The following is a 26,979-nucleotide window of genomic DNA, read 5'->3' on the forward strand; positions in this document are numbered from 1 at the left end:
GAAGGGCCTGTTCTGTGCTGTACTGTTCTATAAGGATATGGTCAGTTTTATTGATGAATGTGTGGTGGGAAGCTCATCTCAGGGTCAAGTATAAGATCAGACATGCAAATAATCTGATCATAGAATTTACAGTGCAGAAGGAGGCCATTCGGCCCATCGAGTCTGCACCGGCTCTTGGAAAGAGCACCCTACCCAAGGTCAACACCTCCACCCAATCCCCATAACCCAGTAACCCCACCCAACACTAAGGGCAATTTTGGACACTAAGGGCAATTTACCATGGCCAATCCACCTAACCTGCACATCTTTGGACTGTGGGAGGAAACCGGAGTACCCGGAGGAAACCCACGCCCACACGGGGAGGATGTGCAGACTCCGCACAGACAGTGACCCAAGCCGGAATCGAACCTGGGACCCTGGAGCTGTGAAGCAATTGGGCTAACCACAATGCTACCGCGCTGCCCCTAATCTGGTTAGATATCAGGTAGTTTATTGGGAGGCGAGTGGAATCGGTGGCAAGGAAATGGATGGACCAAAGACAATGACTTAAACACAGTAAACAACAAATGTTGTAGGTTATAGACAGAGCTATGCAGCTCCACAATTGATATCAGCAAAGCTCTGTAACCCTACTGCATTCCACTGAGAATAATTAAGCAACTAACTGGAGAAGCAGACTTCATGAATATCCCCACCCTCAACATAGTGGATCACAGAACCCAAGAGAAAGGTTGAAGTATTTTCAAGTGTCTTTATTCAATCCACCTTCTCCTGAAGTCCCCACCATTGTGGATAGTGATACTCAGCTGCTCCAGATGATATTGTAAAGGGGTTGAGAGCACGAAATATAGCAAAGCCTATGGACATTGATAACAATCCGACTGTAGTGAATAAGCCCTGCAATGCAAAACTAGCCATGCTGTCCCAGCCAAACTATTCCAGTGCAGTTACAACACTCGCATCTAACCATTGATGTCACAAATTGCTCAGGAATGTCGTATCCACAAGCTGCAGGACAAACCTAATGGGACTGATTCCTGTCCAATTAATCATCTTCAAGGTGATAGAAGGAGACATCAACACTAGCATCATGGGAGACATACTCATCAATTGTTAGCATTTCAATGTTCAGTTTATGTCCTGTCAGTCTTTTTACATTCCTAATCTAGATATAGGTGTAAAGGTTCAATGTCAGAGGGCAGCTTCTCTCAACATTAAGGCAACATGCAATAGGGTATGGCCAAGAGCCTAAGCAAAACTGAGATTGATGGAATTCAAGGAATAAAGCCGCCCGTGGTCGGGATCATATGACATAGAGCATGATGGGGTGGCACGGTGGCTAGCACTGCTGCCTCACAGCTCCAGGGTCCCAGGTTCAATTCCAGCCTTGGGTGACTGTGTGGAGTTTGCATGTTCTCCCCATGTCTGCGTGGGTTTCCTCCCACAGTCCAAAGATGTGCAGGTTAGGTAGGGTTATGGGGATAGGGCAGGGGAATGGGCCTATCTGGGGTGCTCTTTCAGAAGGTTGGTGCAGACTTGATGGGCCAAAAGGCCTCATTCTGCACTGTAGGGATTCTATGATTGTACGGTTATGGTTGTTCGAAGCTGGTCAGTGCAGCATCAGGACCCAATATCCATTCCTCTGTGCACCCCATTGATCACACCATCAATGACACAACCCTGCTCAGTCTGTCACCTCCAGCAGCCCGAACAGACCATCACCTCCAAGTTAGTCTCCAAGCCATTCACCATTCTATTTTGGACATTAGATGTTCCTCCAGCATTGCGGGAACAATCCCTTGGAATAGTCTACCTGGCAGTATTGTGAGCACCTGGCATTATTGTGAGCACCTGGTCAGAAGGTGGATCGGGCAGAATGCAACCTCAGGACAAAATTAAACATTGTCAGCACCACCCCACATTCTGGAAAGGTTTTTAAAAAAAAACTATGTCCCGAGGCTAAGCAATTTCTGAAGGGAGGATTGAAATAAATAGCAAATTTCTGTTTATGGTAACAGACATGCTATATGACACAGGTAACCCATCTGGCATTTTGACATATTGGCCCCGAGATAAATACAGTTTATCTGATAATTGGAGTGATTAGTGAGTGGCCTGTTTAAATGCATTTCTTTCAAAATTGAAAGCAACACTCAGGCAGGGCAACAAACAGGAAAACTGCCACCATTCCTGAAACTATTACAGAAACACCCCAAAATGCACAATACGTTTTCATCGATAAAGTCTATGGAAGGTTTCAACTCACAAAATTAAACACCCAAAATATCAACATATTTTGTAATGAATTAATTTCACTTCCCAATATACTTGGGTGAAGCAGCTACAATTCCTTTGAATATGCACACTTTTAACAGAATATTTTCTAAATTAACGTGTCCGCTCTTCGCAAGAGTGATTGAAACACTCAATAGTCTCCAAAAACCAAAGTGCATTTCTTGTGATAATCAGCCAAACGCGGCTAAGCTTTGTTAAATCTGAATTCTCGGAAGAGAAATGTAGCAGCATTATGTAGGGCGGAAAGCAGTAAACCCGGTCTTACCTGAATTGGACAAACAGCAAAGATGAATGATCAATAGTCCCAATAAATCCATGTCTGGACTCCCGCAGATGTCCGATCACCTTCACATGGCTCTGGGTTTCACCCCCATCTCCCCCTCTCTCTATCCCGTTATCCCAAAGAGTGGGAGCAGACTGTACACTTCTTACTCTCCGAGCTGCCAGTGAACTTCAAAATAATTACAAGGAAAGGGCTGGAAGTTCGCTGGTCATTCCCAAATCCAGTTCGAATGAGACGGATTCGGGGTTATCCAGTGCCGCGGAGTCGGTTCCCTTTTCCTGTTTCCTGTCAGAATGGAAGAAGAATAGGCGAGAGCTCCAACTCACACAGAATATACTCTGGGAGTTTGGAAACTGATCAACAGCAAGCAGGAGCCTTGTCAATAAAAACTGCAACTGCTCCACTCAACTTTACATGCTGGGGGGGGGGGGGGGGGGGGGGTTAGTATAAAAGGAAACAGGGATCATCCAGGCTTTAGCAGGGAAGAGGTTCCTCCCTCAGGTTAAAAAAAACTGAGACAAAGGAATTTAATATAAATAATTAAAACCTGCCTCACGCACAATAAAAAAAAAATCAACTTGGAAGTACTATCAGTATCGTTTCAAAGACGCTTCACTCGGATACAAGTGTTTTTCCATCTTGGCTTTTGATCAGTTTTTTTTTTAGCTTTGTGGCATATTTTGACACTACCGGCTAAAACTGCACCCCCCCCCCCCCCCCCCCCCCCCCCCCCCCCCCCCCCCCCCCCCCAAACTAAATTTTCTGGCCAAATTTATTACCATGCAAAAGTTTATGGATTAGAAAAAAAGTAGGTTACCGACTGGACCAAATCATCAAGTATTAATAATTTGATGCCACTAAATGGACAGCACCTCACTAACACATTCACTGTTGGTAAATGGTTTAAGAATTTGAATCACACAATTATTGTTGGTTCACGCACAGTCCCATTGCAAGTTGCTGGTGCAAGTGGGAGTGTAAAACCCTGATAGCTGTACCAGCTGGCAACCTTATCCTCTCTATAAATGTAGGGGAGGATTTTCCAATGTCTTCTAGAATTAGCACTACTAAAACAACTTAGCAATGAAAAATGAGTTCCGAATAAAGTTTCTACCATTCAACTTTTTCAGAGTAGTACAGCATTATTGCAGTGAAAATGCTAAGGGGATGGTTATTTTGCTTCACGCTCAAAACCAAGGAGTAAATGAATCACTTTAGATTCTGTTAAGCGAAATTTACATTAGGTTATTCATTTAATCTCTTTATTTTATTATGTTTAATTATTAGCTTATGCCTGCAATAGTGTGGACCGCTAAGTCATTCGACACTAGCTTATGCCTGCAATAGTGGGCTGACAACCACGGCAATCTAATTCTGCAATGACCTGATAAGAGGGGTTAGTGGCGATTCATTCTCTAGCTGACCTACTAACACATCTGCAATGTTCCGATTAATTGAGGAGTCATTCGTAGCTGACAGACTGACCATTCACGATTGAGACACCAGTTATCCTTGTAATTGTGAACAAGGAGTAGCAGCATTAGATAATGAATGGTTTCAGAGGAATGTGATTGGAAGCTAATTGTTGCTGGGGGACGGAATGTGATTGGAAGCTAATTGTTGCTAGGAGGGCCTAATTGGTCATGTATGTAACCCCCCCCCCCCCCCCCCCAACCCCGCTAATTAGGAACTAATCCATGTACATGTATAAAAGAGGCTAATAGCCATTGTACCATTGAGAAGGTGACCACGGGCACTGTGGAGAGCCTGGCTTTCTCACAAAAGCTTTTGCCAATAAATCGACTTGACTCAACTCTTTGGTGTGAATAAGTTATTTACCACTTGAATTCAATAGCTTTGCCTTACACAAACACTATAACACCTGGGTGTTCTATATCACTAGTGTTTATTAAACAAGGAAGCTATTTTTATTAGTATATTTACTCTCCTGCCCAGCTGGTTGAATGGTGCTGGCATCTTTTAGGAGCTTTCATGACCCAAGTAATGATACTGGTATTTCACTCATTTGATTGGATGTGGGAGTTTACCGATTGAATTCAGTTAACTTCCCATCAAGAAATAAAGATGCACAAAAGTAACCGCGACTATAGTTCTGTAAATATTACATTGATGATTACCAGCATACCAACTTGGTGATTTGTAAGTAATCAATTAGTCAAAAATCCGCAAGAGTTCATTAGGTACAAATCCTATGAACTGGAAGTCACATCCAGGAGCACATAATGCTTTGTTCTGATTGGAGCTCATGTTGACAACAAACTTTTCAGATTGGTGGAAAAATCCTGAGAACATTGGTTTTCCAATCTGATGTTTTTGAGGAACCCGGAGAGAGAAGTGGGAAAGATGCACTTCTCTTTGCTCTAGGATCTTGATTTCCTGGGCAGCTTCGTGTTCCATTAAGCTCACTGGTATAGTGTGCTTGGTCAGAGTGCATTATCCCTCATCTCCCTTGACCCCTCTGCAGGTCTTTGACACAGCTGACCACACCATCCTCCTCCATCTCTCGATTTCCCAGCTGAGACTGCTCTCCAGTTCTACTCTTACCTGTATGATCATGACAGACTCTCCAATGATGACCGTTCTTCCCCTTCCACATCGTTGACATTGAGATTCCCAAATTACTTTCCAAGGCCCCCTCCTCTCCGTTCTACCCTGACTGACATAATCTAAGCTATGCAGTCAGTTACTACACCCATTGATAATATTCAGCTTAACTTCACCACCATCATCACTCTTGAACTCTGGTTGATAACTGACACCATTTTTTATTTAGGAAAAGAAAAAATGTGATTAAAGAAAGTACTTCACAAAATAGACAAATGCTCTAATTATTTTATTGGATTGCTGAAACAGCACAGAACACATTTATCATTGTACAACAAAACAGCAAACTAGAATAGATTACCTCAATACTAAATTCAAGTGATGAATAAATTCAGAGATGAATACACATGTACCTATATTTTCATACATCCCAAATGGAAATAAAGTTACCTGCTAACAAATTGAGATAAAATCTCAATTTACATTACATGCAACAGAGTCATTTCTGTTGCACAATGGAGCCCCGCTTCAAATTCCTCAGTATGAAGTTGGGTTGCAGGTACATGGAAGTTGGAACACAGAAACAAATCACATTGCCCAGGTTGGCATCTACCCTCCATGGGAACAAATACTTCTCTGTGAAATACATACTGCATGGTTCAACGTAACTGAGTCAATACACAGTTCAGCTAATAGTTTCCTCTTATTGTACTGCTGTCTTAACCATTTTCTTCTCAAGTATCTCAACAATGTGAACCTGTCCAATTTAGTTTGATTCATAGAGCACGGGTAATTAATTGAATGGTCTTCTCATTCCTAACACTGATATCTGCACCTTATAGTCACTGCATGTTATTTCCCCAGATTGATAGGAATATCTGAAAGATTTCATGGAGTTGAGACTCAGTCCTATGCAAAACAAAAAGCACTACAGCAATGTTTTTTATTGTTGGTGCCTAAGTGGAATTAATATGTTTGGCAGTAAATCAGATTGTATAAAATAAAAATGGCAGCTACAAAATTTATGGTATGGAAAAGGTTTACTCAACTATAAAGTACAAGCTTGTCCTCTTGTGAAAATTTCTGTCTGGTTGAAATAAGTTCGAAACAATTTTCTTTAATGTCCTTCCAGATTATTCAGAAAGGGGTTCGGGTCAGTTTCTGGTGTTTTGAAGGGCCTCTTGAAGTATTTTGTTGAACTCAGCAAGTTGTTTGGCCACATTCTTCACAACTGGTTGGTAGTCACTTTCCATGCCCTTTGTGGCAATGACTGTTGAACAGAGTTAAGGAAATTAAAGAAGAGTCGCAAGTGTAATCTGTTTTTTTAGATTCAATCGACTGAAATCTCAAAAGGCAATCAAAAAGTTCACAACTCTCAGAAAATTAGGGCGAACATTAGTACTATCAGCAATGCTACAAAACATCTGCTCACATATACACGGCATAGAATAATTAAGTATCAAGAAAATGTCTTAATGTAGATACTGCAAACAAAATAGGTCCGTAAATAGCTTTGCTTTACGTTATAATACATCATTTAAAAATTCATATGCTACGTTACTTTGGCACAAATGCACAAAATGAAACACATGCCATCATTGTAATTTACTGCATATAGAAGGGAGCTACAATTATAAGTCACCAATTCAATTAGTGTTCTGGTCACATAGTCCATCTATAAATATGTTAGAATTCAGGGTAAAGGAGGTCATTTGGTTTGTCTATGTCTGCCAAAAAAGAGCTATTCAGCATAAGCCCACTTTTCACATATTGGTCTTCAGCCCTAAGAGTTATAGCACTTCCAAGTACTTACCTGAGTATTTCTAAAATATGTTGAGAACTTGAAAATTGAAATGAAAATGAAAATCGCTTGTTGTCACAAGTAGGCTTCAAATGAAGTTACTGTGAAAAGCCCCTAGTCGCCACATTCCGGCGCCTGTTCGGGGAGGCTGGTACGGGAATTGAACCGTGCTGCTGGCCTGCCTTCAAAGCCAGCAATTTAGCCCTGTGCTAAACCACTTTCCTAGCCTTACGACCAGCAAGATCCAGACCCGCGCCATCCAGTGGTGAAAACATTTCCCCCTCAACTCTCCTCTAACCCTTCTACCGATTACATTAAGTTTATGTCTTCTGGTTATCTGTTAAGGGAACAAGTCGTTCAAAGCAACACTGCCTATGCCCCTTCAATTTTAACCACTTCAATTAAATCTCCTCTCACATTTGTCGTGCTCCAAAGAAAACAACTCCAGCTATTCAATCTTTTCTCATAGCTAAACTTACCCAGTGTTAGCAACATTCTGACAAATCTCCTCTGTATCCTCTCTATCATATTCTTTCTGTAATTCGCTGAACAGAACTGTATGTAGTACTCTTGTTGTGGTTTAACCAGTGTTTTATACATATCCAGCATAACCTCTCTGGTTATTAAAGGAAAGTATCTACGTCTTTTTAACCACCGTATCTAACATTTTATAGAAATTTGACCATAAGAGTAGAGGCAGAAGTAGGCCACTCGGCTCATCGACTCTGTTCCACCATTCAATGAGATCACAACTGATCTGAAAATCCTCTACAACAGTCATTTTCAAACTCAGGGTTGCGACCCACGGGTTGGTTGTGGGCGGGTGTCGGGAGTTGCAATGTCCCCGATTGTGGGAAGAAGGGCTCTAAAGCCCACAACTAGCACTTAAAAAGGCCGGCCAAGACCGGCTTTCAGAAATGCTGGCCACCCTGAACACACGTGCCCCCCTCAGCCGGATGTAGCAGTGCGCAGACCCGGAGCCCAGCAGGGCAGATCGCCTCCTCCAGACATCCTCCTGTCTCAGGAGCTGATTTTTAAAAAAACTACCACCAGAAGGGATGGAAGAACGCAGGTCATGTGCCGCGTACACTGGCATCACGTGCTCTGGGTGCGGAATCACTGACGAGAGATTCCTCCATTTTGTAGCTGCCAGCAAGCCAGCAACAGGACTGAAAAAATTAAAACAGATTGTTTCGTAATAAGGAAGCAAGGGCCAGAAACGCAAACAGGCCAGGATCTCACAACTAAATCTCCTGGAGAGAGCTGCACAAGAGAATCCACAGCAAGCCAAAACAGTGGAGGTGCGAGCTGCTCAGAGTTCACAGCAGGGCAAAGTAGTGGAGGTGTGAGCTCCAGGACCTCTGGTGAACAACTCATTAAGAAGCTGAAATCAGGAACAAAGCAGTATAAAGATGATTTCTTGAGGTATGGTTTTATTAATTGTGCCAATGCAAATCAGGATGCAAAGCCCATGTGTGTTATATTCAAGGAAGTACTGACAAATGAAAGTTTAGAACCCTCAAAACTTCAAAGACATTTGGTGAGTTTGAGGACAAATCTCTTGATTTTATTAAATGGAAACAACAAGAATTTAGATCGTCAGCTGAAGCCCTGAGCATTAATGTAACAATGAATGACAAAGCAAGTGAAATCGTGAGGACAAAGCAGGATTACCTATTGAATTTAAGGTAAGCAGTAATAGAGTTGCGAAGGTCAGCCGGCGTGGGTCGTGAAGGTCGACCGGTTGGTAAAAGTGGGCCCCAGGAAATAAAGTTTCAAAAACACTGCCCTACGCCACTTTCCTGCCTTATCCCCATAATTCTTGATTCCCTTACTGATTTCTGGATAAGAACTCGAAGGTTCCTCTGTTCCTCTCCACAGCCCAGAATATTGTGTATTCCCTTGCCACAATAGCCATTCCCAAAAACATTATTGCACACTTCTCTGCATTGACATCCACTTTTCTGTCCACCTGATCATTCTATCAAATCTGCCTGCAAATCACAGCTTTCATACTCATCAATCACATGACCGCTTTTTGGATCAAAACATGTTTCCTGCTTCAATGATACAAGTTTAATCTTTACCTTTTGCTTAATTTTCATTATCAGAAACATTTAATGAGGCAGCAAATGTTTCAGATTGGCACTCTGAAACAAACCAAATTCCGAGGATGTAAAAATAGGTCCAGTGAACAAATAAAAGCTGAAATGCTAAATCCGGAAAATCTAAGCGACTGAGGAAACAATTACACAATTGATTATTGGCAGTAAAAATAGAGCATCGAGAGTAAGCTGGAGAATATAAATTATCATTTAACAAGCTGCTTTGAAAAGGACAACTAGTAAAACGAATTGAAATGTCAAACTGCGCGGATGTTATAAAACTTGCTTCTTTGTCAATACTGCAATGCTGCAATCAGACAAACACTGGCTTCACTTACAGGAGTAAAAATAGCAATGTGCAACTTAAAGAGTTGTGAACCTCGTGATTTTTTTGCTTTATAATTTTCAATCCAATGTGACTTTCTGGGCTACAGAGAATTAATCAGTGGAAACCCAAAATAGCTACTGAAAACAGTTTGACATTCCTGGGGGCAATTTGAATCATTAGATTTATTTTGTTTGTTTCTAGCTGGCTGGCGTTTTAGTGATTTTTGGCTGTTCATTTGCAGTTTTCTCTTAGTTGTTAGTGGGATGCCAGCATGCCTTCCCTTCACAAAGGGTGGTTCCCAAAATCCTGTTCGGCAAAGATACTTGAAGAATTTTCCTGTGTCCTTTGGAGACTTTCAATGTGCAATGTTGAGCAAAGTGTAATGAATACTTTCCCATATGCAGACTCATATTAGAAAACAATTGTGAAAATGTTGTCTAGCCACTGGGACTTCAGTAAAGAAGGATTTTTAGTGATATATTTGCTTAATAAAACTTTTTTGTTGAGTATGAAATATGAAACCAGACCGGATTGCTCCTGTGGGTCATCAGTCTATACTTTTTGCGCTGGCAATCAGCTTCAAACGCAACCTGGCCTCTTCAGTGACAAGTATTTCAAAATGATTTCTCAATGTAGTAGCAACAAATACACCAGGGGTATTTAAAGTAAGGCGGTATAGTACAACAGAATTAGGATGGGAGAGAAACGAGCTATGTCAGAACAATGCCGGTCCTGATTCATGGATTGCACTCCTGCCTGTGTGTCAGAAGGTTGTAGGTTTACATCATTCAGGCTAACACTTCAGCACAGCACTGAGGGGAGGGAGTGCTGCATTGTCAGAGGTGCTGCCTTTTCCTTGAGAGTTCAAATTGAGTTCCTGCCCATCACATCAGGTATATGTGAAAGATGCTATGATAGTATTCGATGAGGAACAGGGCAATTCTTACTGTGTCCTGGCCAATATTTCAACCTCAAGTAAAAACTTCTGAATTAAATTTACGTACTTCTAAACTGAAAATATGACTGGCAGACAAGGTAAAGGATACATTCTTTCATAACAAAGTTGTTCTGCTCATGGTGTTGCCATTTGCGTTCCAGATTCATGAGCTGAAAAGTAAATACGAAGAGTTACCATGGTAGGTTCCAACATTTATGTACAGTTTCAGAGCTCAAGTTTTAACTTATTGTTGCTGTAATCCAGCAGTGTTTCCCTGACACCCTTTTGCTCTCCATTTCCACTGGGGTGCAGTAAAATGGTATGCAAGGAACAAAGGAGGAGTAGGCCATTCAGCCCCTTGAGCCTGCTCCACCATTCAATTAGATCATGTCTGATCATTTACTGTAATGCTACTTTCTTTCCTTGCACGATCTCCATATCCCTTGATGTCATTATTATCTAGAAATTTATCAATTTCTGTCTTGAACATGCTCAATGATTCAGCTCCCACAGCCTCTGGGGTAGAGAATTCCAAAGATTCTGAAATTCCTCCTCAACTCGGTGAATGGCCTACCCCATATTCTGAGATGGTGTCCCCTGTTCTAAACTCACCAGCCAGGGGAGGCATCTTGGGAGGAATTATCTGTCGCTGGGAGCGAAGATCTCAACGTGGTGGAGAATCCGGTGTCAGGGGGAAAAACGGCCTGCGGTTCCCTACTGGCAGCAGCAGAGGTTGGTCTTCCACACCAGCAAAAGGATGCAAATGGGTCAAAATGACCCTTTAGCATCTTATTAACGGGCTGGACACTGGATTCTCCATGCCTCCATGCTCTGGCCCTCTCAGCTGGGATCCACGTGGGTGTGGATTGGTGCAAATATTTGCCAACCTGGCCCTGATGCGGCAGGCTAAGGGGGTAAGCATTTAAGGTAGGTGCCTCCAAAATCCATCGGAGGGGCTCCCCCCCCCACAATACAAGTCTTGCCAAACCCACACCCCAGACCTTCCACCAGAGACCTCCAACAGACTCCCCATAACAGAACCCCCCCCCCATGGTAACAGAGAACCACCCCCTACGGAAACCGAGAAACTCTCCCCATGGTAACAGAGAAACCCCCCTCTCTGCGTAACAGAGAAATCCCCCCTCACCGTAACAGAGAAATCCCCCCCCCCACCGTAACAGAGAAACACCCCCCTTCGTAACAGAGAACCCCCCCACCGTAACAGAGAACCCCCCCGCACTGGAACAGAGTAACAATCCCCACCCCACCGTAACAGAGTAACAAGCCCCCCCCACCGTAACAGAGTAACAACCCCCCCATCGTAACAGAGTAACAACCCCCCCACCGTAAGAGTAACAATCCCTCCCACAGTAAGAGTAACAAACCTCCACCCACCGTAACAGAGTAACAAACCCCCCCACCGTAACAGTAACAAACTCCCCACACAGTAACAGAGTAACAAACACCCCCCACTGTAACAGAGTAACAAACCTCCCCCATCGTAACAGAGTAACAATCCCCCCCCACCGTAACAGAGTAACAAAACCCCCCCCACCGTAACAGAGTAACAAACCTCCCCCACCGCAACTGAGGAAACCCCTCCCCATTGTAACAGAGAACCCCCTCCCACTGCAAACGAGGACCCCCCCCCCAGCGTAACAGAGAACACCCCCCCCATCAGAGACAGAGAATTTCCCCATAGCAGAGAATTCTCCCGATTATCAGAGACCCCCCCCCCGCCCTAAAGTATCAGCGATCTCCCCCATCAGTCACCCCGTCTGGAAGATAAAGAGCAGTCCAGGTAGAAACAGTGACAAAATCATTGCATTTTGAGTTGCCTGTCCCTTACACCTGCTGCCTCAGACAGATGTCCAGAAAGCATCAGCTGTTACTTCAAGGAAAGCCAAACCAACAACACAAGGCTTTAAACCCCCTCATATCCTTCGATCTGTGAAGCTTCTAATCACTTTGAGGGAATTGTTTTCATTTCCTCTTTTTCTCAGCTGAAAACACTTCATTGTTCTTGATGTGCTCTACAGTTTGTGTAGATTCATTGAACAAAATACCAACATCAATTAAACGTCAGCTGAAAACACTTCATTGTTCTTGATGTGCTCTCCTTGCGTTGTCTCCTTTTACAATTTAATCGAGGAGTAAAAAGGACGCTTTCATCTTGTTAAGCAACAGAATTTAGAAAAAACAATGGCACTGCTGCTAACTGTGGGGTATAATTTTCCAGACCTCATTATAAACAGAACTTGTTGAAAATACAGTACCGATTCAATGAGGAACTGATGTCACAAATACAATGGTATAGTATAGCTGCTGGAAACCCGGTGTTAAAAATATAAGCCTATGTAATGAAATAAAACTTTTTTCAGATCTAAAAGGAACCAGGGCCGAACTCAATCACTAAAATAAATAAATCCTTTGTGATCTTTTGATTTCAACAAGCAGGATGTTAAAGTAAATGAAACAATGCAATGTTTATGAGACAACAAAGGACTTACCTGATAAAAGAGCAGCAAATAGCCCTGACAGAGAGGCAAAACACAGTAAACTCCAGTGCCTAACTCACAAGGTCCTATTGATTTATAAGCCCTGTGCCCAGATTATCATCGGTTTTCTGTTAAGTAATATGTTGATTTTAAAATTCTTATTCTGGTTTTCAAATCCCTCCAGGATCTTGCTCCTCCCTATCTCTAATCTCCTCCAGTCCGACAACCCTCTCATTTCTTTGCTCCACCAATTCTGGCCCCTTCAGTGTTCCTGATTTTCAGAGGTCCATGAGTAACATCGGAGCAGGAGGAGGTCATTCAGCCCATTGAGCCTGTTCCACCATTCAGTACAATCATGGCTGATCAGACACTTATACGCTTACCAACGATAACGTTGAGGGTTATGGAGATAGTTAGAAATCTATATTAGAGGAGATATATGAGGCAATTGTTTTTACACAGAGGGTAGTGGGTGCCTGGAACTCGCTGCCGGAGGAGGTGTTGGAAGCAGGGACGATAGTGACGTTTAAGGGGCATCTTGACAAATACATGAATAGGATGGGAATAGACGGACCCCGGAAGTGATTTCTTATCATTTAGGAAATATTCTGCACAACTGTTCCTTCTACCAAAGTGGATTACCTCACCTTTTTCCACATTATATTCCATCTGCCATGTTTTTGCCCACTCACTAAGTCTGTCTGTCAAAATCCACTTTACATGGTCCTCACAATGCACATTCGTGCCTTGCTTTGTATCGCCCCCAAACCTGGAAATATTACATTTGGCCCCCACATCCAAATCATGACTGGGGCCCCAGAAATTGATCCTTGCGGCACCCATGGAACTATAGAATCCCTACGGTGCAGAAGGAGGCCATTCAGTCTATCGGGTCTGCATTGACCCTCTGAAAGAGCACCCCACCCAGGCCCACTTCCCCCGCCCAATCCCCGTAACCCCACCCAATTTGCATATTTTTTGACACTACTCAGCAATTTATTGTGGCCAATCCACCTAACCTGCACGTCTTTGGGCTGTGGGAGGAAACCCACAGACAGGGGAGGAAAGTGTAAACGCCACAGTCATCCAAGGCTGGAATTGAAGCTGGGTCCCTTGTGAAGCAGCAGTGCTAACCACTGTGCCACCCGGTCACCAGTTAGCACATTAGTCACAGCCTGCCAACACCAGAGCTAGTAGCTGTTTTTCTGGCCACCAATTGCGGAAGCTCTAGAATTGCCTCAACCTCTTGAGCCTCATTCACCTCAATTATGTGGACAGTGCAATAGCATAGTGGTTAGCACAGTTGCTTCACAGCTCCAGGGTCCCAGGTTCGATTTCCCGCTGGGTCACTGTCTGTGTGGAGTCTGCATGTTCTCCCAGTGTCTGCGTGGGTTTCCTCCGAGTGCTCCGGTTTCCTCCCACAGGTCCAAAGATGTGCAGGTTAAGTGGATTGGCCATGCTAAATTGCCCGTAGTGTCCAAAAAAATGTTAAGTAGGGGTTACTGGGCTAGGGTAGATACGTGGGCTTCAGTAGGGTGCTCTTTCTAAGGGCTGGTGCAGACTCAATGGGCCGAATGGCTTCCTGCAGCACTGTAAATTCTATGATTTATGATACTCATAACCCACATCTTTGATCAAGTTTTGGGTCATGTGCTCTAGTATTCCCATATCTGATTCGGTATCAAAGTCTGTTTGATAACACACCAGCAAAGTCTCTTGGGGTGTTTTACTTTGTTAAAAAGTGTTCGATAAATAACAGATATAATTGTTAAAATATGCAGGCTTTCAGTATGCAAAATGCATAAATTTACAAGATAATTCCTAATGCTGCTCCCCGGAATGTTACTTTTTTTGTGCGCATGGAACAAAATGGCAAGTTGATTTGGGTTATTCTTTGAAAGATTAGGCAAGGACTGATTTAGTGAAAAATTAACTAAGACTTTACACTGACTCTGCGGCTACAAGACGTTCACACACCATACCCTAGAAGATAGATTTAAAATTAAGTGCAGACTGTGGGAAGTCTGTCAGCAAATCCCATAGAGAGTGCAAAGTCATCAGATTTTTATTCTGTTATTATAAACCATGGCTTTAGAATGAATTATTAATCTTTGTGTAAGTAAAACTCAGCGAGTATAATCTGCGGTACTAAAAATCCGAAATTTACACAGGTTCTGCCCTTAATGACAATGCTGACTGGAGGTTGGAATTTTAATAAGTGTGATGGGCTGGAAATAATAATAAGTAACATTGGGGACTGACGAGTGGGTGAAAGAGGGGAAATAAGGCTAATGGAAGTTATTTAACAAACTTTCTTTTGCTTACTTGAAAATCCAGGAATCAACCACCCCTTTATTTACAAAAAAAGTGGAAACAGTCACACAGCAGCTTGTTAATTCAAGTTAATGAGATACATATAGATCTGGTCTACAGCTCGGTTTCGGCATCATTGTAAAGTATATTGTGCTTTTTAAATCAAATATAAACAGTGAACAAGAACTTAATATACTAAAGACAAGAAAAAACGCTGATTTTATTAATGGGTGCTAACACCGCAGTGAAACTTGGCAGCTTGTGCCAAGGCAATCTAAATAAATACATGCAAGGTGTTGAGGCAGTCACTACTTTCCACAAATGGAGAAACATTTGCACTATCTGAATTGGCTTACTTATTGTCATTGACGCACATATACGAGTGCAGACACACACAAAATATCCTTGCTCTACAGCCTAGCTTCCTGTTAGTACCAATTATCTATAATAATCATAAGCTGCAGTGTGAAGATTATGAGGCAACAGGACTAACAAAGGCCACCCTTCATAATTCAGAAGGCTAACAGGAAACTCAAAGGGTTATCATGTTGATGTTTATTTCCAGAAGATAAATCTAATGATTTGCAAACACATTAGACTAAAAGCAGAATTTTGGCTGGTAGTGGTTTACAAACATTTCAGTTTCCATTGCTTCATAATAATAATCACTTATTGTCGCAAGTAGGCTTCAATGAAGTTACTGTGAAAAGCCCCTAGTTGCCACATTCCGGCACCTGATCGGGGAGGCCGGTACAGGAATTGAACCTGCACTGCTGGCCTTCTTCTGCATTACAAGCCAGCTGTTTAGCCCACTATGCTAAACCAGCCCCCAACTAGTTCCCCATTAGCCTTGCTCATTCTCATGCAGAATGTTGAAGACCATTAAGGTTACTGGCAGCTGGAAGGGAACCGTCAAAAGGTTCTGCCATTTTTAAAAACCCCTCTGTTTGGTTGCAAGGTGTATAGCACTTATTTCAAGGGCTGCCATGACAGGATCTTGAGGCAACAGGATGAAGAAATACTAAGGTGGCCAGGGAGATGATCAGAAACAGCTTGTCTGTCCATGTCCACTATCGTGCCCTCAATCATAATTGCAGGTTTAGCAGAGCTTCATGGTCAAGGGGAGAGAGAACTGTTGCAACAAGACCTGGGCTTCAGTTAGCAGGTAGTTGAAGAGCTCATCCACCTACAGCTGGCATCACATGAATGGTACAGCCAATGACAGTCAAGGTCAGCTTCACCATCCTATTCTGCCATTGGCACCTTCCAGGCCTCAGCCAATGTTCTGTCTGTAGATGTGTCAACAGGGCTAAATAGCTGGCTTTTAAAGCAGACCATGGCGGGTCAGCAGCGTGGGTTCAATTTCCGTATCAGCTTCCCTGAGCAGGCGCCGGAATGTGGCGACTAGGGGCTTTTCACTGTAACTTCATTTGAAGCCTACTTATGACAATAAGTGATTTTCATTTCATTTAATTTTCAAATAGGCTACTGATCAATTAAAGAGCACATATACCAGCTTCATGTCCTTTTTACATAAGCATCACGTAGATGCTCAATTTAACAGTACAAAGCCAAAGGAGCATTGCCGACAGTCACCTATATTCAAGTTGTAAGTTTAGGAATCCATAGAGTGACACACTTACGTAATTTGCAGCTCGTCTTATTGTCATTAAACAGACATGCATCTAAGAGGCTTTGTGACAGTTGTGTGAAGTTCCACAAAAGTTTTAGTGTGAATAAAATCTTCACACAAGTTGTGTGTGCTAAGAATGCCAAAGGCTGCAAAGAAGCTTTGATGATGGCCAAGAGTAACAGGATCCTGGCCAGTTTAGGGTTAATTTCCGGATGCCATCAGGAGCAGCTTTTCCGTTACAGGACAAGATTACCGCAGAATTGGGCAAGTAGATCTGAATGCACTTAATAATAAAAATAATAATAACTGAATTTCGAATTGCACGCAAGAGAATGTGTTTTCATCAAGCTGTTATACTTTAAACACCTGAGAGGCTCATTACTGCTCCAAAATTAACAGATTTGATCCAATGACAAATTTCCTGTGGTCTTGCATGGTGCAACTTGTCAATCTCTGAGCACCCATTTAAAATGTGCACAGGAGCTGCAGAAATGCAATACTTAAAGCCAAGGTTGTACACTTTTTGTTACTTGGATTTTGCCTTGCTGTTTGGGAGTTGTCAGACTGAAACTCCTGCATTACTGTGAGTGCAATCACTTTTGTGGCTCCTTGCTCCTACTTTTCAGTAATTCTGGACTTTGGATGACAACTGCAGCAACAGCAGTAAGTCGTCAACCTTAGCTCCCACACGCTGCACAGCATGACCATTTCACTAGGCTTGCCAACAGTCGCCCTGGATTTGGAGAGAGGGAGAGAACTTTCAAGGGAGGGAGCAAAAACAGACACTTGGAGCCCATTCACAGACAGCCCTGAGGCTGAGTTGGCTGACCGAGGCTAAGCCAATTATCTGGGGAATGTTTGAAGATACCTGCTTCACTCTTTCCGCTTCAGCAACAATGATGTTACTAAGCTGCACCAGGGGGCTGGTTTAGCTCACTCAGCTAAATCACTGGCTTTTAAAGCAGACCAAGCAGGCCAGCAGCACGGTTCGATTCCCGTACCAGCCTCCCCGGACAGGCGCCGGAATGTGGCGACTAGGAGCTTTTCACAGTAACTTCATTGAAGCCTACTCGTGACAATAAGCGATTTTCATTTCATTTTCATTTGCTGAAGGCTGATCTAGAGACAAGATGCTGCAAAAAGCAAGTATGCCTCTGCTGCAACAGTGCCATCACATTGAAGTTACATGATAGGAATCGGTAGGAGACAATAAATGCCTTAAAGGTGCTCTTAAAATGCATTTTTAAATGTCCTTGTTGACGCTGGGAAACCAAAAAGTTAAGGATAAGATATATAGGTACTTCCAAGCCACCAGTGTGGGGATAAATGTACTTTCATAGCTAGCATCTGGTTTCAATTACAGAATGAAACTAAGCACACCGAGGCTGGTCAAGGCTGAACAGAGGATAATGTTTTGCTGACTAGGAGAGAAGGGTGCCGAGAGTGGCTAGCTATCTTGTTCATCCTCTGCTGTGATTAATGGCTCAGCAAAGTAAAGGGTTCCTTCATAATAGGCCAATAACAGGCATGGTTTCTTTATGGGTTGTCTTGCAAGTAATTCAAGTCAAGCAAAGTGAACTGTTTTAATCTGATGGGCAGATAGGACATTTGACAAATTGACTTATTGCAAGTGCCTGCCGAATATACAATTATCGAATGAGGTAACTCTTAAAAGGTACACTGCTCCACATGGCAATAAACCGTGTAATGTTTCTTTGTTGCATGCAGCCTGTTTGTTGCATCATGCGATACATTCAAGATTGCAGTGGGGTCTTGCACACTTTAGAGAGGGAATGTTAGTTCCGCAAGGCGTGTTCGGCGTGCTGTGCAGCACATTCCAGATTGTTGTATGGCCGTACACTCGCGCAGCTGACAGGGACGTTGTCTGTTATCCCTTTAATATAACTGATGGCAAATTAATTTGAATGTTATTCCCTGAAAAATAATACAATGCACTCAAACATATGTCTGAAATTCTTCTGCATTTCAAGTTCTCAGATGACAGTTATTTGGATAAACTGATTGATGCAATGCAGAGGTTTTCAACCTTGGCTTCCGAACTCTAAGGAGTCTCTGCTTGATCATCACATTTCTACTTGTCAGCAGATTTCTGCAACTGTTCTGTGTTTAATTGACTAAATAGATTATCTCAGATGGTACATAACTAAACACATTTTCTGCAATGAGAAAGGTTACTTCCCTTTAGATTGCTGACACTGTTTAGTGGAAAAAATATTTGCATTGATGTTCTGAGGAGTGTGGCAATATTGCCAGAGAAGTCCGAGAGCCACAAGTGTAGTGAAAATGATCTGTTGACTGAAATTCTCCGTAACTTCCAATGGAGTGACAATTGAGTCAGATTGCTTGCTTGGAAATCCAGGTGATCCTATTTCACCTGGCCTTCCAAGATCTTTGGGGGGGGGGGGGTCAGTACAACAGTTCGCAGAAGGAAACATCAAGTTTGTGGTTTAAAATCGCTTTTTCAGATGGTTTCCAGTGCAGGACCAATTGTCCAAAGGAAGACAGAATTTTCCAGGCAATTATCGCGCAAGCCTTACCTGGGAACCTCTGCCGAAGGGCGGGCGTTCCCAGTGAATCTGTGGAGTACCCTGCCCGATGCTATAGGTTCGGGAATGAATGTCCAGTGTTTTGTTTCTGTTTTACCAAAAGGCATAACTTTAATCAAATTAAAATGTATAATTATCACCAGATTTGCAACTTAAACTGCAAACTCTTCCAGTCAGAAAAGTGATTTACAAACCGTCTGTAAGTCATGGTGCTACGTAGTCTGAGACGTTTAAAAAATATTCCCACCTGTGCATGAGTCTCATTTTCCTGTAGCTGTATCTTCAGAGTATCATACTCCTTGGAAACCTGCTGCATTACTTTCTTAAAGATGTTTCTGCGCTGCGTCAGGGTCACCTTCTGCTCCTGAAGTTTCTGGATAACAAGTGGAACGAAAATCATGTGTTCATCATTCCGGGTAAATCAATAACACATTTGAGAGCAGAACTCCATAGCGTAAGCAAAAAAAGATACCTGTCAGAATGGCCATGATGAAAAATACTCTACAGAATCACAGAACTTACAGTGCAGAAGGAGGTCACTCGGCCCATCGAGTCTGCCCCGGCCCCCGGAAAGAGCACCCCACCCAAGCCCCTACCCTAACCCAGCAACCCCACCTAACCCCCTTTTTTTGGACACTAAGGGCAATTTATCATGGCCAATCCACCTAACCTGCACATCTTTGGACTGTGGGAGGAAACCGGAGCACCTGGTGGAAACCCATGCAGACACGGGGAGAACGTGCAGACTCCGCACAGAGTGACCCAAGCCAGGAATTGAACCTGGGACCCTGGAGCTGTGAAGCGGCCGTGCTAACCACTATGCTGCCGTACTGCTGTAATCAAGGATTAGGCCAGAGTTTTCAAGGGGATGTATAATTTTAGAGCAGGGCTTGAAATCTTATCTTGCGAACAGGTGATGGGTCAGACAAGATGGGGATTCATTCAATGCTGATCATTTAACAGAACAAGGTGATGAAACAAAATAATAATAATCACTTATTGTCACAAGTAGGCTTCAATGAAGTTACTGTGAAAAGCCCCTAGTCGCCACATTACGGCACCTGTTCGGGGAGGCTGGTACGGGAATTGAACCCATGCTGTTGAAACACGGCTCTTTACCACATAGTCTAAAAGCTACGCTTTCGCTTTCAAAGCATCAGGAACTGTACATCAGGATGGTAAAGTGAACAAAAGAAAGGTTTCTAGAAATTATAAGAGACAGCTTTTGCAAAGGGGTAGAAGGAATGGCCAGTGTCAGAATTGAAGGACGGCGATTGATAATCCTTATCAATAAAACTGTGCTTACGAAAATTTCATATTGATTTACAGAAGCTGCAGATGTAATAGATAGTGAAAGCAGCAACTTGACAGACAAAAAATAGAAAAGAATTATCAAAGACCATTTTGCCTGGTTGGCATAAAAGGATAGCTTTGCAAGGCCGGATTATGGAACTTCATTAGATGAGAGCGAGTTAAGAGATAAATAAGTTTAATTCTGTAACCCACCTTGAGGTTCATTCAAGTTTTGCCTCACAGCATTTTAAAATCATAATACCCTAAATGTACATTCTTAAAAAAAAAATCATACAACACTTTTCCTATTAAGTGTGAAAGCACATGCAGTTAACTCATTTTGGATGATTTCCCCTGACAATACCTTCTTTTTCTCCTCGCCAGCAGCCTTCAGGCCATCCAAGTCACTGTAGGTTTCCAGAGCATCTGTGATCTGCTGAATCTTTTCCTTCAGAGAACTCAGCTCAGCACCAATCTTGCTTTCTAATTGTTCAACCTTCTGAAGGTCCTGCTGGAGCCGTTGGCTCTCTATGGTTGGACGGAGGAAAGGAGAGATGTCAAGCTCAAGACAACTTTCCTCTCACATCTCCAGGCAAACCTAACAATTATATAAAGTCACAGCAGCCAACAAAAACAGATGGGATAATGTAAAGCACCATACATTTTACAGTGTCAATATGGAGGATAATGTACGAGGTGGAGTGACATATCCCATCATCAGGCAGGAATGTCTGCAGAACATTGCTCAAGTTCAAATATCAACCACTTTGGGAAATTGCTCTGTAAAAGGAATTACCGCTAGTCCCACTTGTGAAATATTTCATGTTCTGAAGTTTTAAAATTAAAAAAAAACAACTTTTGAGCAATCCAGGAGAATGTTCTGTTTAATTGGCCAGTGTGAAAGAATTCCATTGTTGGGTGTGGCAGACCATAATGTGAAGAGTTCCAAATCTGACTGCTGAAGCTCTTCACTGCAGCATTTCGGAGGTACTGGGGTAAGCTGGGATCCTGTATGCAAAGACCAACCAAGGGATTGTTCAATGACTCAGTTAAATGACTAAAAAGAGCTCTTGGATTTTGGCACTGTTTTAATGTAATACGTATATCTTATGCGGCTAGTGGTCTGCTTTATTTCTTTGCTTCTGTATTATTCTAAATCTTTTGCTTGCAGGATGCAGTCTGACAATAAAGCTTTCTGCTTTCAGAAGGACAGGACAACATGGTTAGCTGCACATTTAACCTCTGCTTCAAAATATCACCAAAAGAAAACAGTTTAACCACTAGAAAATCACTCCCATTCACAGGGTGTAAATAGCGGATCATAGGCAATTGGTTCTGTCTACAGGCGATTGATTCTGCCTGTAGTAAACTGTAATTTGTATCAGCAACACTAAGTAGAAAAGCTCAATTCTTTCATCCGGTTAGATCTTTAAAGTATGAGTAAAACATATTTCAATAATCATAGAATCCCCACAGTGCAGAAAGAGATCATTTGGCCCATCGAGTCTACACTGACGCTCCTAAGGAGCACCCTCACCCCAGGCTCAGGTCCCCACCTAACCTTTTGGACACCAAGGGGCAATTTATTATGGCCGATCCACCTAACCTGCACATCTTTACACTGGGAGAAAATGAAGCACTGGAGAAAACCCACGCAGACTCCGCACAGACAGTGACCCAAGGCTAGAATTGAACCTGGGACCCTGGTGCAGTGAGGCAGGAGTGCTAACCACTATGCTACCCATACTATCCAGCAAATTAAAATCAGCTTGCATGGCACTTAGTAATATACTTGAGCTTTTGGATGGTAATGGTGTCAGTTGGTCTGGGAATGAAGTGCAAGCTTGCCTTACCAAAAAGGAAGCCAATAGACCAATAGTCTGATCCACCCTTTTTCTTCCGCCGCCGCCACGGCCTCCACCATGGCGGAGACGGAAGAGACCCCCTCCACCGCGCATACGCCGGTGGTGACGTCAGCGGCCGCTGACGCTCCAGCACATGCGCGGACTCACGCCGACCGGCGAAGGCCTTTCGGCTAGCCCCGACGCCGGTTGGCACCAGTCGGCGGAACGGGAGCCACTCCGGCGCAGGCCTAGCCCCTAAATGCGCAGAGAATTCCGCACCTTTGGGGAGGCCCGACGCCGGAGTGGTTGGCGCCACTCCACTATGCCGGGAACCCCGCCCCGCCGGGTGGGGGAGAATCCCGCCCCATATCTTTCAAAACTATATTTTTATTTTGCATTACCTGGGCACTTGGATGCTGACCTGGAGTTTTTTACATGTACGCATGCGTACTGGGGTATTTTTAAAATGGGTAGTTATACTCTATAGGTGACTGTTAAGGATGATCTGCTCTGGAAAAGTTCTGCTGTAACTAGGACAGGATACTGCAAGCAATGGAGTTTTGAATGAAATGCTGGCTCAGAATTTCCTCACGTGTTTTCTCTCTGCCCCTGATATGCACTTGCTTTCAAAGGACACTGCACTGTTTATTATTCGGCTGTGCCGGTGATCCTGGGCAACTTTTCCCCAGGATTTAAAGTCAATATTCAAACTCCTAAGTGAAGCCTTTGTTGTGCACTAGTAGTGTTTGTGAATTTGATAAGTGTGTGTTAACTAGTTCTTGAAACTTGTTTTAAAAAATAAGCTTTGCATTATAATAAATTAATAATTCTGAACTTTTAAACAGGTGGTGTGACCTGTGGAGTAGTCGGGCTAGGTAGACTGTGCAACCCTTCCACCTCAGTCATAATAACTTGTACCAGTCTCACACCATGAAACTCAACTACTGTCACTTGAGCTGCCTTTGGAAGCTTCTGAAGATTAGATGACAGGGTAGAATACCAGACACTGGTGCTAAACATCAATAAGATTAAGGAGGCAAATGCGTGGATCAAACATTGGTGTGGGAGAAATGGATTTGAATTCATGGGACATTGGCACCAATACTGGGGAAGGAGGGAGCTGTTCCGATGGGGGAGTCTTCATCTGAATCATGCCGGGACCTGGCAAATCACATAAAATGCAATAAGGGGAGAGAAGATGAAATATGGTGTAAGCTAGCTAGTAATATAAAGGAAGATAGGAAGAGTTTTTTTCAATATGCAAAAGGTAAGAGAGAGGCAAAAATAGACATTGAGCCACTGGGAAATGTGGCTGAAGAAGTAATAATAGGAAACAAAGAAATGGCAGAGGAACTGAATTCTTTGCACCAGTCTTCAGGGTGGAAGACACCAATGGGATGCCAGACTCCAGGAGAACCAGGGGGCAGAGGTGAGTGTAGTGGCCATCACTAAGGAGACGGCCCTGGGGAAACTGAAAGGTCTGAAGGTGGATAAGTCACCTCGACCGGATCGACTACATCCCAGGGTTCTAAAAGAGATAGCTGAGGAGATTGTGGAGGCATTGGTGTTGATCTTTCAGGAATCGCTGGAGTCATAGTGGGTCCCAGAGGCCTGAAAAATGGCTGTTTAAGAAGGGAGGGAGGCAGAAGACGGGAAATTATAGGCTGGTTAGTCTGACTTCAGTCATTTGTAAGATTTTAGAGTCCATTATGTCATGTAAGAGTCCCTTTAAGAAATGTGTGTTTCTCAAATGGAGGCAGTGATGTCAGAGTATGGGTGGAGCTGGGCTGTCTTTCACTTTCATTTTGAGCTGAAAGTTGCTTTGTGGCTCTGTTTAGTTTTGTTTTAGATTTGGAGAAACTGCAGTCACAGCAAGATGTATATGAATCTGCAAGCTAAAGCATGTTCACTTGGTGATTTCAAAGTGGTAACTGCTCTCAGTAGATAATTTAAACCTGATGTCCTTCTGTAAAAAGGGTTTTTGTCTAATGGATGTCTGATAGAGTACTGTAGTCTTTGCGGGGGTATCTGAATTGATGGTTGCTAAGACGTTCACTGTATGTTTATAAAATGTTAACTGGGTTCATAGAATATACATTGTTTTTGATTCAAAATACTCTTAGTTCTCTGTTGCATCACATCTGTAGAGTTGGTCCTTGTGTTCCCCATAACCAAAATCTATTTAAAGTTGTGGGTCAGGTGAACTCCATGATACACTTTGGGGTTCTCTAAATTCTGGACCATAACAATTACTAAAGATGAGATTGCGGAGTATTGTGTGCACACACACACAGAGACAGCACAACTTTGTCAAAGGGAGGTCATGTCTGAAAAATCTGGTGGAGTTCTTTGAGGAGGTAACAAGGGAGTTAGACGTGAATGTGATGTATTTAGATTTCCAGAAGGCCTTTGACAAGGTGCAGTATAGGAGGCTGTTAAATAAGTTAAGAGTCAAGATACTGGCATGGATACAGGATTGGCTGACTGGCAGAGGCAGAGAGTGGGGATAAAGGGGTCTTTTTCAGGATGACAGCTGGTGACTAGTGGTGTGCCTCAGGGATCGGTGTTGGGACCACAACTTTTCATAATATACATTAATGATCTGGAAGAAGGAACTGAAGACACTGTTGCTAAGTTTGCAGATGATACAAAGATCTGGGACCCCCCCGGGGGGATCGGAGAATCGCCCGGGGCTAGCGTCAATCCCGCCCCCGCCATGTCCCGAATTCTCCGCCCCCCGAGATTCGGTGGGGACGGGAATCGCGCCGTGCCGGTCGGCGGCCCTCCCGCGACGATTCTCCGGCCCGCGATGGGCCGAAGTCCCGCCGCTGACAGGTCTCTCCCGCCGGCGGGAATCAAAACACCTAACTGGCCGGCAGGATTGGCGACGTGGGCGGACTCCGGGGTCCTGGGGAGGGGGGGGGGGGGGGGGGGGGGGGGGGGGTGGTCTGACCCTGGGGGGTACCCCCACGGTGGCCTGGCCCGCGATCGGGGCCCACCATTCGGCGGGCGGGCCTGCGCCGTGGGGGCATTCTTTTTCTTCCGCCCCGCCATGGCCTTCACCATGGCGGGGGCGGAAGAGACCCCCTCCCCTGTGCATGCGGCGGTATGACATCAGCAGCCGCTGACGCACCGGCGCATGCACGGACTTCCGCCAGCCGGCGAAGGCCTTTCAGCCCCGGCTGGTGGGGCGCCAAAAGACGTTCACGCTGGCCGGCGGAGTGGGAGCCACTCCGGCGCGGGCCTAGCCCCTCAATGTCAGGGCTTGACCCCTAAAGGTGCGGAGAATTCCGCACCTTTCGGAAGGCCCAACGCCGGAGTGGTTCACGCCACTCTGTCCCGCCGGGCCCCCCCCGCTCCGCCGGGTAGGGGAGAATCCCGTCCCTGTAGAGGGACAGGCAGTATTGAGGAAGCAGGGGGACTGCAGAAGGACTTGGACAGGCTAGGAGAGTGGGCAAGGTGGTAGCAGATGGGATACAATGTGGAAAAGTGTGTGGCTATGCACTTTGTTAGGAAGAATGCAGGCATAGGCTATTTTCTAAATGGGAAAAGGCTAAGGAAATCAGAACCACAAAGGGATTTAGGAGTCCTAGTTTAAGATCCTCTTAAGGTTAATGTTCAAGTTCAGTCAGCAGTTAGGAAAGCAAATACATGTCGAGAGGGCTAGAATACAAGAGCAGGGATGTACTTCTGAGGTTGTGTAAGATTCTGGTCAGATCTGACTTAGAGTCTTGTGATCAGTTTTGGACTCAGTATCTAAGGAAGGATGTGCTGGCTTTGGAAAGGGTCCAGAGGAGGTTCACGAGAATGATCCCTGGAATGACAAGCCTGTAATATGAGGAGTGGTTAAGGACTCTGGGTCTGTACTTGTTGGAGTTTAGAAGGATGAGGGGGATCATATTGAAACCTACAGGATACTGAAAGGCCTGTGGAAAGGATGTTTCTACTAGTAAGAAAAACTAGAACCAGAGGCCACAGCCTCATAGTGAAGGGATGATCCTTTAAAACTGAGATGAGGAGGAATTTCTTTAGCCAGAGGGTGATGAATCTGTGGAACTGTTTGCCGCAGAAGATCTTCAAAGATGCATGAAATGATGCATTGATCCTTTAAGCAAGTGTTGAGGGTTAAAAATTCAACAGTCTTTTCATTTATCATTGAAATGTCAATTATTAAAATCAGCAAGTTAAGCAGTTTTAAATTCCAGATTACCACACCCCTAATGCCTGGAGAGAAAGGAAGCAAAAGGAAGAAGCCCCGTAGCATTCTGTTCTTTGCTGAGTAACACAGTTCATGACACAGTCTTTGGTCTTTAAACCATGGTAAAGCAAGAAGCAGGAAGAGGATGCAGTCCAGTTCCTTCTGATAGGACGTTGGGGGTCAAACCTTTCAGAACGTACTCTTTGGAGTAATGTATTGACTTGAACAAGTTCTTGACTATCTTGTGAAAAGCTCCCTGTGTAGTAAATCTGTTTATCTACTTGTTTCCTCCTTTTCACAGTTAGTACAAAAGTATATC

General features: G+C 43.7%; 2 protein-coding genes across 5 annotated transcripts in view; both read right to left on the bottom strand.

Moving 5' to 3' along the window:
- tek (TEK tyrosine kinase, endothelial) overlaps window positions 1-2,986 on the bottom strand; it is a 111,899-nt gene extending 108,913 nt beyond the window's left edge. For both annotated transcript variants that reach the window (XM_038804024.1, XM_038804023.1), the window contains exon 1: window positions 2,561-2,986. In XM_038804024.1, the coding sequence (XP_038659952.1) occupies window positions 2,561-2,612 (52 nt within the window). In that variant the 5' untranslated portion in view covers window positions 2,613-2,986. The remainder of the gene's footprint in view (window positions 1-2,560) is intronic.
- Window positions 2,987-5,415: 2,429 nt separating this feature from the next.
- Window positions 5,416-26,979, bottom strand: part of ift74 (intraflagellar transport 74) — an 89,928-nt gene continuing 68,364 nt past the window's right edge. For 2 of the 3 annotated variants that reach the window (XM_038804026.1, XM_038804025.1), the window contains exons 16-19: window positions 20,983-21,146; window positions 19,573-19,698; window positions 10,424-10,484; window positions 5,416-6,413 (exon numbers count right to left, since the gene is read on the bottom strand). In XM_038804026.1, the coding sequence (XP_038659954.1) occupies window positions 6,298-6,413; window positions 10,424-10,484; window positions 19,573-19,698; window positions 20,983-21,146 (467 nt within the window). In that variant the 3' untranslated portion in view covers window positions 5,416-6,297. Of the gene's footprint in view, window positions 6,414-9,157; window positions 9,181-10,381; window positions 10,485-19,572; window positions 19,699-20,982; window positions 21,147-26,979 lie in introns of those variants that run through there. The other variant, XM_038804027.1, reaches the window with a different exon arrangement.

Source organism: Scyliorhinus canicula, chromosome 8 (genome assembly GCF_902713615.1).
Source record: "Scyliorhinus canicula chromosome 8, sScyCan1.1, whole genome shotgun sequence".
NCBI lineage: Eukaryota > Metazoa > Chordata > Chondrichthyes > Carcharhiniformes > Scyliorhinidae > Scyliorhinus > Scyliorhinus canicula.